The following is a 14,276-nucleotide window of genomic DNA, read 5'->3' on the forward strand; positions in this document are numbered from 1 at the left end:
CAGTTATAATTTGGAAAAAAGTTCTTAATTTGTTTGGTTTCATTTTGTGACAGAGGATGGAATTTGCCTTTAGTGAGCTTAAATACTGGTGTAAAGAAGAAAGTTGTTAGAAAATGGTTGAATGTCAAGCTGCATATATTTTGATAATAGGCAAGATTATCATTAGTTCTACTCTTAATAATGTAACAAATTTTATTTAGCCAAATAATTCTATTTTAAAAAATACTATTAAATAAGCCGGTAAAAAGAACCTTTAATTCTGTGTGTGTTGTAATCCTTTTTATTAGAATTTCCAAATATAGACTTTTTTTTATGTAGAATTTTTCTTAACTCATTCAGTTACCAACCCATAACATTTTCAGCAGAGACTGATTATTTTAATGAGCATTCCTCATACAGAATAGGCTCTTTTTAAAAAATTAATTGACATCTGTTTTAACATGATATGATTGGATAAAAAGTTTCATTATTAGATAGTATTAATAAAATAATACTAACTAGCTAATCAGATCACAGCTAAAGTTAATTAGGACACTCATGTATTTTTACCAAATTAAAAGTAACCTAACTTCTATTTTATGTAGTTTGTATGTGTGTGAGTATGCACATTTGTGTGCATGTGAAAACTTGTTTTTCTAATATTCTGTCATTTTGGAATAGGCTATTTTAATGTTTAAAACAACCATGATGAAAAGATTGTAAAAGTGAAAAATTTTACTTGTGTTTTGATTACTGCCAAATGTGATTAGTCCTTTCTATTCAGTAATTTTTTTTTCCTTTGCTAAAAATAAGGAAGTCATTTGACATTAGGACTGATGAAATAATGGTATTCTTTTTTGTTAATGCTAAATAGTCACTAGAAAAATATTTTGCGTGAAAAGATGGAGTTTATTTTTTATTTGCATTATTATGACCATAATAATTGAAGTATAACATTTTATTATATATGACCAAAATCAATGACAGTAATTTAAGAAATTTTGTCGCATATTTTTGCCAAATTTAAGGCAAACATTTTTAATCATGGTAGTCTATTTGCAGTTGACAGAACACACCAAAAGCGGAAATTTCTATAAAGCAGAGGGGTGTGTGTGTTAACTGTGCATCATTTGAAAGAATTATGTGGTTACATTAAATGGGCTGCTTAAGCACTGGCAGTGGGTGAATTCAAATACTTTTTACTCCATTCTTGCAAAAAGAAACCCTGTACCTCATGGAAATCCTGTAGCTGCCTTTATTTTGCATGTGTCTTTTATTTCTACCTGGCAGGTAAAATTCAGAGGGACTGCCACCATTATATTTCTGACACATGTGTTCTAGTTGACATCAATGATTATTTCTATTTCCCCTTCCAAGTATTGCTATCAATACCATTTTAAATAGGAGCTCATGGGCAAATAGTAATACATTTTATCTCAGCCTAAAAAAGATCTTACATGAAAGATCTTAGTTGATATTCCTTGTCTTGGCAGTTTTTCTCTTAATTTTTTTCATTTTTTCCCCTTCAGCTCAGGTACCTGACAATGATGAGCAGTTTGTGCCAGACTATCAGGCTGAAAGTTGTAAGTAAAGCTTGACTCATCTCTTGAGTTTTTCTCTGTCTTCCTTCTTTTATTCTCTGCCATTGGTTCGTTTCCACTCCCAGTGTGTGTTCTTGCATTTTGTCGGTGTGTTTGTAGCTTACAGTCATGAGGTGATTTTACTTATTAGGTTGTGACATCAGCAGAATCCCTGTATGATCTGAGCAGAACTCCAAATAATGGATAAGGAAAACTGATTTGATTATAGGATGGTCCTGTTCTCTGTATCTGATCAATATCCTTGGAGAAAAAACAAAGGGAGATCTATGAATCTGAAAGTGTTTACTTCAGTTTTTCAGTATGTTCCCAAGGAAAAGTCTGGATGTTGATGGGAGACAGTCAGTAGTTAAAAATCCATATGAAATTATTTATTGTATAACTTCTAAAACTGCTGGGCCAAACAGTCATTAGCTTATTGTATTATTTTGCATTCATGAGCTTCCACCTGCTTGGATTAAGTTTTAGCCTAATTTTCTGCTTCCTGGTTGCACTAACACAAATGGAAGTAGCCATTGGCTTCTTTGAGGATCCCTTCAGAGTTTGTTTCCCTGAGTCTTGCTCTGGGCTTGTCAGAGAATGCAGGAGGAGTGATTCATGGGTACTTGCCCTCCTGTAATTGCAGAGTGATCATTTTGCCTGTACAAACATGGTTGCCTCGGGGTTTACTTCTGATATTTTTGCTTTGTGGTTCTACCAGCTAACTGCCGCTACTGACCTGAGGTGCCAATAGCAAAGAAAAGGGTTTAAACACCATCTTGATTATGTAACTGACCTAATATATTTTTGTTCTGTTAGCACCATTTAAAGCTCTAACTTGTTTCATTTTTCCAGACCATTGACGTTTTCACATGAGGCAATTATCAACAGCAACAAGATATGCTTGATATCTGACAACTTATCAAACCCATATTTTTACGTCTAATATCATAAATCTATTACAAACACCTATGTTACTTTAAGTAACAGATGTTTGTGAGCATTGTTTTCAACTTTAATGTTTGGTATCTTAAATTTCCCATGTGTCAAGAGTTGTAAGAGATTTCTTCCAGATTCTCTCCCATGTTAAATGTTTTTAGTTCAGCTTCACTGTTTTTTTTTTCCCCCCCTGCTTGTGGTAAAATACATACAACAGAAAATTTGCCATTTTAACCATTTTTAAGTGTGTAGTTCAGTGGCACTCACCTTGCTGTCCAAACCTAAACACCACCCATTTCCAGAACTTTCTCATGATCCCATAGTGAAACTGTACTTACTGAAAAATTAACTCCTCATACTCCCTGCCCCTAGCCCCTGGTAACTGCTATTCTAGCCTTTTGATTTTTGATATGAGAAGATAATTTTGTGTGTTGCTTGACGTCTGGATATAGTTATTATCTATATGATTTCAAGAAATCTATACCATAATGATGTATACCTTAATTAGAGACTTAGAAACTCCCAGAAGGATGATAGCTAAGGATGACGGCTAGGCGAGGCCTCCCCTTCATTAAAGTGTGGGAAGAGAATGGTCATATTTCCGATATTTTCCTTCCTGTGGGGCACTTGAGTTCTTTCTGAAAGCTAAGCCTGTCATCTGAGTGGGAGAATTCATCTCATTGAGTCATTTTGCTTCCGAAGAAATTGGTCCTGGTTCCAACACTATACCAAATGCCAGGGTAAAATAGCTATCTTAAGGAATTTTTTACTCCTTATTTGACCTTTTTTCAGCTTTTCTTATTCTTCACCATTCTGTCTCCTTGAACGCTCTTCTCGTGGTCACGGGGTATGATACTCCCTTTCTTTGTTTATTCCTTCAATTCCGTCTCCTCACTCTGCTCATCTTCCTTACCTTCTCATTCCCGGGATTCTGTTCCCAGGCCTTTCCTCTTATTTTACATGTGCCATGCCAACACTGTCCCACAGACCTTTCTGCAATGATGGAAATAACCTATATCTATACCGTTTGATACAGTAGCCTTAATCACAATGGTCACTGAACACATGGAATGTGGCTAATGGGACTGAAGAAATGAATTTTTAATTGTATTTAGTTATTGTGACTTTAAATTTAAATAGGCACATGTGGCTAGCTCTCCCACATTGTTACCTCTAGCCTGGGTCTCACTCTGCCCTGCCAACTGGGCATCTTCCCTGACCCAACGCTGGGGTCCTTGTGCAAATTAGAAACAAGCGACACCGCTGGACTCACTCCTCAGCCCTCAGCTTAGCGACAGCATAAAACACGATTCACACAGCAACCCCAACCATCCATGTGCTGCTCCACAGACAATTCACTCAGTAAATCCAATGTTGAAATCATTATTTTTTCTGACTAACATCTGACTTCTAGTTCTGTTGTTGCCTTTCTAAGTTGATGGCCTCACCATTCAAGCTGAAAACCTTTGATTTATCTTCAGTCGCTCCCGTTCTTTACCATTATCTTCCAATTGCTGCCAAACTATTGAGTCTACCTTTCAAAAATATCTTAATCTCATGGCCTTACTCCATCTTTGTTTCACTTCCTTAGTTCATACCCACATTCTGCTTAGACTGAACTTGTGAATCTGCCTTGCTTTCCATTTTCCCTCCTTCCAGTCTATTCTCTGCAGAGGCATTATCACACAGCCGTTTACCCTTGTTAATTTTCTCCTGAAACTTCTTTCAGGACAAAGTCCTAAATCTTTAACTATACAGAACATTTTTCTATAACCTGAGCCTGGACTACAGTTTTAGTTTTAACTCTTGTCATTCCAGCACTCTGTCTCGCCCCACTCTCTGAGCTCGAGCCCTTCTAATTTTTCAGTTCTTCAGAGTGAGCTATTTTATGCCTTTTTGTCTTTGCACATGTTAGTTTTGTTTGAATACTTTTTTCACTTTTGCCTCATGATCTGATGATTCTGCAGACTCAGTTTAGACTTCATCTCATTGAAATCTTTCTTGACCTTTCCTTTGCCATCTTTACCTTACAGAGTTAGACTTTATACCACCTCGTATCTTGTGTTTATTATAGTATAATATTTTAGATGCATGTCTTTGATAAGTCTGAACTTCTTGAGAATTAGGCGTATGTCATATTCAGTATGCCTTGCATGTCATAAAAGCACAATAAGTAAAATTGTCATCAAAATCACAGTCAGCTGTTTAGTGCTTATTTCCTCCTAGGTATTTTCAAAGTCTTAATTCCCTTCTTAAGGTAGAAACGTGATCGTGCCTTCAAGGAATACATATAATCTCATTCTGGAAAAACATGCTGAAACCGTGAATGTTTAACCAAACAATTTCAGAATGCCAAAATGTTAGTTTACTTCAATTAGTGAATGTTTATAGTTTAACAAATAGGACTGTGAGATTTGTGGATAAAGCAACTAATTATAATGGGAACCTGTAAACAAAGGTAAACCGAAATCTGAAATAGTCTACTGAAAAGAAAGTGGAGGTATGCTTTATTTCAAGGTTTGACTGACATAAAAGACTATTGTTAAGATGATGATGACCATCTAGTTTCAATTTTCTTCATTCAGGACAGAACAAGAGAGAAATTATTTAAAAAAGAGGAATAGGTTATATGGATTCGATTCTAAGGAGGACTTTTGGATAGAGAAGTTTATCAAATATTGGAACTGAAAGGTTGTATTGTCTCCTAAATGCCCTTTACAAATGTTTGAATCTTGTCTGTCTGGGAATGCTCAGAGGCATCCTATCTCTCGGGATAGAAAGAAACTCCCTTCCACCTGTGTGGCCCGTCTATAAATTCTATGGGCCTATTTTTTCAAACATGAATAATCAGATTTCCTTTCATGCCTCAATCAAATAAAATGCTTCTGCTTTTACTGCTTTAGCCCTTTGGTAAATATAGGTTAGGAGAACGAACTGCAAAATTCTGCTCAACACCAGATTATAGAACATACATTTGACTATAACATGTGTGAATATATATAGAAGATTAGAGAATAGAGCATTCAAAAATTGTGAAAGTGAGATTAAACAATAACACTTGGGCATTCTCTAAAAATATTCCCGAGCATTCTTTATTTTTATTTATAGAATATATCAATTGGAAATCTGGAGTCTAATGATGTTACACTATAGCTTGCTAACCTTTGAAAGATGCTGACTTTTGAAGCACGTATAGACATACGAAAACAAACCAAAAAACAAAAACCTTCCTATAAGTACATCCTAAGAAATGCATGAAGGCTAAGAGAAACAATTATGTAGCTCTAACAAATTATGTGTTTCTTAGAAACAAATCTTTTTAGAACTCAGCCACTCTCCTGGGGAAAACAAAAAATGAATTACTTTAGGATATGCTTTCGTCCAGAGGAAGTAGAATTTGTCTCTTCAGAAAAGAGAATTTAAAAATTATTTAGAACATGGATGGACCTTATTTTTCCAAAATACATATAAATTTGTTTGTAAACTGAGTTTTTCTAAATCCTGTGTTTTAATATATCAGTGCTCTTATATGTTAAATTATATACTTTAAATTTAGTCATATCACTAATCTTTTAAAATCTACCACCTCTCATTTTCTTCATTACAAAGTTATGTGTTATTATTTTTCTAGTTTGTTTCCATCAGTTGCGTTAGTTCCTTTCAGTGTCTTCTTTATAGTGACTCATGTAATAGTTGATGTTCACATTTATATGTTGCATCCTCACAGACCAATCATGGAGGTATATCCAGGGTTCTATAAAATGTCTGGCAGGACAGATCCTTGTAACTCTACTCCTTTTTCTTACACTAAAGAAAGGACACTGGAATGCAAGTCAATGAGAATAATGTCATTAAAGGAAAAATAATCTTCACTCTTCTCTGACATATTTATAGAGTAAATATAAAAAGTTTGCAAATTTCTATGCGTTAACTGAAATTTGTCCTACAATCCTAGTGACCCATCTGAAAATAATCAAGACAAACTGGTGTGTGGGTACTTGGCTGTGTAAAGCCATACATGGGTGATGCTTTGTTCAAGCGAACAGAAGGCATAGCTATGCTTCATTTTCTTAGGAATTTTTTAAAGAGTAACACTTTTCTTGAACAGTGAAGTGGGGAAAAAATAACGTAGATTATTGTTACAAATCTGCTTCTTAAAAAAACTGAAATCAGACAGGTCTATGTAGACCCTCACTGAATGGTTTATATTAACATGGGCTTGCCCCAGAGAGGAAAGTTCCATATATGGTTTGTTTCTTAATTTTTTGCCTTTCTTCTAAGCTGCCTTGCTGCCTTCTGTTCCTTTCTACACATATAGTGAGTAGTTTATAAAACTTTACTTTTTGTTCCTAATTTGAAAACCTTTCTTGCCTGATTAAATTTTTGGGTATGACTGGGGAGAAAGACTTTGTCTTTTCATTCCTCTGACTGCTTTTACCAGAAGGTGAGCACACATTCAAAGAGTAATTCCATTTCTGAGATTTGAGGACATGCATTTGTTACTGTGTTTTGTTTTCTTAAAAAAAAAAAAAAAAAAAAAAAAGGCGTATTTAAACATGTCACTGCAGTCAGACTGAAGCTTTCCATTCAGAGATGAATTGTCTCCTGTTTCCTCATCTGAGATAGCGTGCTTGAGCTCAAAGCAATAGCTGGCTCTTAAAGGTTCTGGGTCTTATGTGGATGGGTTTTTGTTGTTATTTTGGTCGGTGTTCGTTGGTTGCTTTGTTTTTTGTCTTCGGCTGTTTCTTTTTTCTAGTTTAAATTGTATCAAAGCAATATATTCATAGAGTAGGAAAAAAACCCCCACAAAATCGTTCCCCATTTTTATTCTATAGAGGCAACCACTAAGTAATATGCTTGTACTACAAGTTCTTGATTTATCAGATTTTATCTGTTGCTCTATAGAGAAACTTTGGGTGAGTTTTAATTATTTTCCTGAATGTGATCAATTACGTAATTCTACAGGAGTCCAGTAATCCTACATGTGACTATGACTAAGAATCCTTTGGGAAGCTTGTTCAAATGCAGTTTCATGTTCCTGATCCTGTGAGAGTTTGACTTTTTAGGTCTGAAATTGGGCCCCCAGATTTCTAACGAGCTTTTCGATGATTCTGATGCAGGTGTTCCGTGGAACACAAAGTTAGACATTTTACCCGTTCTGTCATTTATTTACTTATTTGTAGAATAAAGTGGGCAATGTCAGTCTTTTGCAATTAAGTCGTGAGATGGACACTGCTCTTCATACACATGTACAATTCATAATGCAGTACACTTCCTAAAAATTTTGTATATAAGTAATATATTGTCATTGTATTATTTAAATATTCTAGGAAATGAGAAATGAAGTATATGTAAAAACGATATTGTTAAAATAGTTTCTTTAGTTTTGTCATCTTTGCTAGAGTTATTTGTATTTTCCAATTCCAAAGACTAGTTTCTATTTATTTTCTCTTACCCTTAGCTATGAGAAAGTCACTGCAGACTATAGCTCCCTGTCATGCTAGAATCAATTGGAAGTCAGAAAGACTAGTAAAATTGTGAAATCTTCCCAACTCTGGTTGAAGAGCCCTGGGGACCTACCCTGTTCCAGGTTCATTCAGTAGGACGTCTTGTCATCTGGTAGTTCACGTTTCCATGGGTGGTGCACATCTACCCCATATCTGTCACAGGTTAGAGTCCAGTGGTCCCCTTTTCAGCAAAACAGACATTTTAGTTTGGTGTTTGATTGTTTCACAAGGAACGTATTTTTCGAATCAAAAGAGAAGCCTAGTGGGGATAAAAGCTATATCTTGCAAGAAATGTTGTTTTAGATAAGCTCCCAGGTATAGATTAAGTTCAATAGAAGAAACAAAATCTGAATCATACACCATGGGCATGTCAGTTAACCTTTATTTACTTATGACAAAGAAATAATCTCTCAGGCACAGGACATGATTTCCTATAATACTTTTTCCACACTTGGAAAAAAATAAAACTATAACATCTAAGTATGGTGGTGAATTCTTGCTCGAATTTAAAAGTGAACTTTAGAAAAAACATAATGAATGGGAAATAATGGAGAAATAGAAATTATTGTAAATGACAATATACTTATAGCTAGAAAATTACATCCATTTTAATAAAGTTTGTTTTAATAGAGCCTTTTTAAAAAAAATTATTTTATTTGTTAATTCTTCCTAAGATAGATAGTAGTTCAGGCTTAATGACAAAATAAAAATGAAAACAAAACAAAACAACAACCTTCCCCCGACCCCCCGCAAAACTGAGGTTTGCTCCATTTATAGCTGAAAGCTGAAATTATATATCACAGGTTTTTAGCTTTTTCTTTCCTATTTCATTTACCCTCTTAATTTTGTCTTTAGTATAACAAATCATCCTAGAAATTGACCTTAGAAGCATGCTCAAAGGACGTATGTCAACAAATACTTTTCACTCGCCCTGCCTATAATTAGTAACAAATTATTTTGAGAAAAAGATCTGTGCCATCTTTGGTTGAACCTTACTCAATATTAAATAAGTATATTGTTATATATTAACTGGACTTATTAGTCTAAGACCCAAACAGTATTTGCTGGAAAATTAGGTGAAGGATGAAGGTGGAAAATTATTTGCAGAACCAAATATTCTTTTTCAGGATTTTTAATACACATACATACACTTAAGTATAGTGTTCCAACACATTTGTTAGTATTTGCAAATAAAGCCAAAGTAGTCATGAAAATAAGTACGTTTTGGGGCCATCATTTCATAGAATATGTAAATTTCATGAAATCAGGTGTAAAGAGGAAATAATCTAAGCTAAATTGAATCTTTATGTCATAATTGCATGTTTAGTGTTTTTAGGGGTTTTTATATAATTCTTTTCCCCATTGTTTCTCTTTTATAACATTGAACATGCACTTAATATGCACAGTGCATATTTGCTGCTGTCTGTTATTGAATTTTCTCCTAATGAGAGTTTTGTGTGGTGTCTCAGTGAGTAAAATGGTTGGTGTTATGTGGTTGCTTTTTAAAATGTAATTAATTATACCCCAACAAGGACTACTTGCATTTGACGTTAGGTGAGGGAAATGCTAACTCAAGAACTCAATTATTAACAATTTACCATGAAAAGCTAGATTAAAAATCCTGTTTATACAATGTCTGATTAAACTTTAAGAAAAAGTACTTTGGTGTAATCATTTTTAATGCTGTCTTTAAATCTTATTTAAATCTAAGGTTCAGCAAAGAAGTTCATTTTGCTGTAGATGCCACATTGTTAAATCATTCAGAGGTTTGTTTCACAGTTCCTCCTAGCTTTGGCTGTGTAATCCTGTTAGGAGTGATTTTTAGATCCTGGAGAAGTTTGAATTGTGAATGTTCCTTTATTTATGTTTTCTTATAGGTAAATCTTATAATCATATTTCTGTTTGCAAAATTACAATGCTTGTATTCTTACTAATGCGAGCCTTGTCACTAGCTTAATTTTTATGATTTAAAAATAGGAAAAATAAGTCTTCATAGTGTAACAATTCTTATTTTACTTATGAAATTTTAGTTTCACTTATTTATGGATACATATTTCTACAGATGGATATTTTTTTGAGGATGCTAAGTAGGTTTATAAGTTTATAAGACCCTGAAAGTTTATTTAGTCACCAAATATATTTTGAGCCTATTATGTCATGTTCTGTCTATGCACTGGTGATACATTGGTGGACAAACAAGAAAATACCTCTGCTCTCATGCAACTTACATTCTTAACTGTATGTAACTGATATATAGTCTTAATTCATCCCAGTTCAAGGGATGTGAAATTGTATAGGGGTCAGTATCTATACATAATCATTGTATATTCACATGCTGATCTTTTACATTCTGAAGAAAATGTTCTTAGTTTTTTGTTTTTGTATTGTGTGTGTGTGTGTTTTAATTTTATGTCAATTTCCATAAAAAAACACTCTGCTTTAAGGTGTGGCCACTGCATTTTCCAGTGGACGACTATCAGTGTCTGTGTTCATGTCTCTTTAACCTATGCCTAAATTCCTGTGATGGGGGACTAAGAAAAATATCTTATAGCTCTCTAAACATTATGTACTCTGATGTTAATTATTGTATACACAGAATATTGACCTCTTCTACTTTTTGAGATCATACTTGTTCTTTAAGATTCAGTTCAGATGTCATTATTCCATGATTATTTTAGTCAGAATTAATGATTTCTATGTGCCCGTAAGTGCTTTATATACATATCAATTTTAATGCTTTCAGTTGACTTGTAGAGGATGGATCACGTCCTACTTATCCTCGTATAATTCACATGTTGTGGGCACTCAGTGAATATTGAATTGAATTGAATGAATAGCTTTTTGGTATTCAGAAACTTTTTTTTTTTTAATATATTCATTTCACAGGTGGCTTAAGTTGTTTGAAATCTAATACACATACCTGCCTTTATTTTTCACATGTTTCATTTTTCTTTGAGGGGTAATGGGAAGCTGTTTGCATTTATGTAACAGAGCTAAGTCTCATTTATCAGATTGGGGCTGACTAATAAATGTTATTTGAGACTCACAATACATTTCTCAGTAATCTCTACTTAGTACAAATACTCTGAAATGACTTGGTATTATCCCCATTTTATATAGAAAGAAACCTAGGACATAAAATAATCGTTATGACTGAGGCATGGGATGACTGAAATTACTAGCTTGGCTCCCCAGCTCATACTTGCTTACTCTGTGGAGGTCTTCCTTCTCTAAGAGCCAGTACTCAGCTCACTTGAAGGCTTCAAAACTGTTTTACTCTTGAAAAAAAAAAAAAAATCTACATTACCAAGAAAGAATGTTATTCATATAGAACATTGATGTTGTTTGAAAATTTTTCTATCAAGGTATGACATAACTGAGAGAGACCAAGAGAACCTTCTCACAGGGGTTTGTCTCAAGATTTTCTGGGTACTTGTTTGTGCTAATAACTGTGGGAAAGCAAGATGGGAGGCCTTGGTACTGGGGAACTGCGCCAATTCTCATCTAGGCTACAGTGCTTGTATTTCCCTGCCTCAAAGATTTGATCTTACTTGTCTAGAATTTGAGAGATATATGGCAACACTGTATACTTACATGTTGTTTATGTACAGTTTTTGACCTCTGAAATATTTCAGACGGGGAACATTTTTCTCACTGGAGGAGAAGGTCTGTTTGAACAATTGATACAGTAATACTAGTAGCAACAGTAGATGTGGTAGTAGAGTACTAGTCATAGTAGCAGTATTCATGGAGTCCCCAAAGTAGTCGTAAATATTCATGAAAATCCTAATGCTGCAGCTTGAAGAGACATTGTAGATTAATGATATTAAAACGCTTATTTTAAGGTGACAAACTGAAATCCAAAAAGGTTATTGGTTTGTCTAATTTTATAAGAAATATTGTATGTTCTTACTTGAGTGTTGGGGAAATAGCAAATTAAGAATTATACGAACCCATATACTTACCGATTAGTGACTGGAATAAGAAATATGTTTTCAACCGTTTTCTTGTTAAAGAAGGCCCTTTTAAACTCCTTTGTCTCACTAGCACAATATATGTATTTGTTGGATAAAGGAATGAATTCAGTTTGACACATCTTTATGCCATGCTTCTGTTTATCTACCAATTTTAATGTAGCTCTACATAATTCTTCGATTACTGTTATTTAAGTTTTTCACATTAAGTATGGCCAAAATTTACAAACCAGTTCAAACTTCTGGATACGTTTTGATCAGAAAGAAACTTTATCTCCCCCTTTGTTTACTTTTCCCCCTGAACTTTTAACACTGACATTCAGTCCTTAACCATAAGATGCTCTTCTTAGATTTCCTTCCAGCCATAAAGTTGTCTGTGAAAATTCTGTCAAACACTATCAAGTCACTGGACTCCATTAAAAGTGGCTCATTCCTATCAAGATGTATGGATAACATTGAAGTAAACCCTTTAATAATGTTAGCTTTTCCTTTGAAATGACGGTCATGCTGTGAAATGAACTTTTGCTGCTGTTTGAGGTTGTTCTTTATCCTCCTGGACACAACAGCCTTATTATGTTGATTTGATTTGACTCTCTAGTCCTTGGCACTGAGGCTAGACTGTCAGGTGACACAGTTATCTCAACTCACGATCTGCAGGGAAAGTTAAGTAACTGGATGTCTTGCTCTGTTTTTCTGGATATTTTTGCCTTCCTGAGTCTCTCCATGTTCTTGTTTTCTTCTAGGATAATCAAACCCTGTTTTCTTTTTTGAAAGCTCTACTCTCATTCACTGTTGTATTGCAGATTAAAGGCTGGTGTATTAGAAGGTTATCAGCTAATCAATAAACTTCAGTCATCCCCATCTTGTAATAAAGCTGTCCCATTGATCAAAGTAGAAATTTAGGCCCTTAGTTTTTAAATGGCAATTTCTGGAGATTTGGAGAATGTGCTTATGGAATGTATAGACCTATCTTATGTATATTTGGATGTAGTCATAGGAATTTCTGTGTGTGTGATGTACACATAAGCAGATCCACACGTAGAAATGACTTCATCTGCATTTAATTTAAAATATTGCATTCTTACTTTTCTCTTTTTTCTTTTTCTTTTCTTTCCTTTTATTTTTGCATTCTCACTTTTCTTAACATTTTTGTCAAATTCTGATCATCAGCAAACTTCTCTTTTTCTAAATATATAAAACTTTTTTTTTGTGGGGAGGAGGTTAGGACTAGTATTAAAATACTTCCTAAATCTCTACTGTAAAATTTCAGTAATTATAAATGTTGTGAAATAGATACAGATGCTGCGATTATGAAATAAAATATCAACTCTTATTTATTATTAATTATATAGTTAAATGGATAACAGTTTTAGAATGTTAAGATTTGGCATCTTTATTTTGGTAAAATGCAGCTTGTTCTTTTAGTTAAATTCTACCATGGCTTTTTTATTTTTAATATGAAAACTAAGTTTAACAGATATTCATAGTGCCACACATTATACTAGGTGCTATGGAATAAAAGGTAAAAATAATATTAGTGATAATACTAATTTCTTATATTTGTTTAGCAATTTAAATTCATAGATCTTTTTCACATCCCACATCTTACTTGCTTCTCACATTGGCCCTGGGATGTAAGCGGGGCAGATAAGCCTCCTACAGGTTTATTGTGATTCCCAAAGTCTCAGATAGTGAATGGCAGAACCAGGACTCAGCTTGCAACATTTTTCTCTGGTTACATCACAACAAAATGTACTAATCATTCATTCAAATGCTATGACTATACAAGTGAATAAAATACATACAAATATTTTTGCCATATGTATGTATGCATACTGAAATTTATGTTTGTATAAGATCAAGGAAAATGGAAAGCATCAAAAATATTTCTTATTATTTATAGAGTTCTTCTAGTCTATTCACATCATGGGCAAAATTACACATATATGGAAAGCAAGGGTGGAGTAGACAGCCCTGTAAGTTCCCTGTTATGCTATGGAAATCTTCGTCCCCATGCTTTGAATTGTAGAAGTGTGGTTAAGTCCTATGTATACAGAAGCCATGAGCTTTAGAAATCCTGAACGTTTGCTTAACAAAATAATTATGCTCTCAAAGGAAAATTTTTAAATTTCAGTTTTGGACACTTTATCTTTAGATATTATATAATTTGGCCGGAAACATTTGCTAATATTATGCTGAGATTAATTGAACATTGTATTTGGCATTTTGTCTGATACTACTTTTTAAAATATCTATCCATGTCATTTTATAGTATTAGTGATTATGCACTACAGTCATAT

The 14,276-nt window shown here is 33.9% G+C and overlaps 1 protein-coding gene across 12 annotated transcripts in view; it reads left to right on the forward strand.

Annotated features, from left to right (window-relative positions):
- ETV1 (ETS variant transcription factor 1) overlaps positions 1-14,276 on the forward strand; it is a 90,226-nt gene that overhangs the window by 11,008 nt on the left and 64,942 nt on the right. For 7 of the 12 annotated variants that reach the window (XM_088797720.1, XM_088797718.1, XM_088797721.1 and 4 more), the window contains 2 exons: positions 1,509-1,562; positions 6,777-6,812. In XM_088797720.1, the coding sequence (XP_088653846.1) occupies positions 1,509-1,562; positions 6,777-6,812 (90 nt within the window). The remainder of the gene's footprint in view (positions 1-1,508; positions 1,563-6,776; positions 6,813-14,276) is intronic. The other 5 variants (XM_088797725.1, XM_088797724.1, XM_088797723.1 and 2 more) reach the window with 1 other exon arrangement.

The sequence above is a fragment of the Rhinolophus sinicus genome, chromosome 4 (assembly GCF_057876585.1).
Source record: "Rhinolophus sinicus isolate RSI-liver-muscle chromosome 4, RSI-T2T, whole genome shotgun sequence".
Classification (NCBI taxonomy): Eukaryota; Metazoa; Chordata; class Mammalia; order Chiroptera; family Rhinolophidae; genus Rhinolophus; species Rhinolophus sinicus.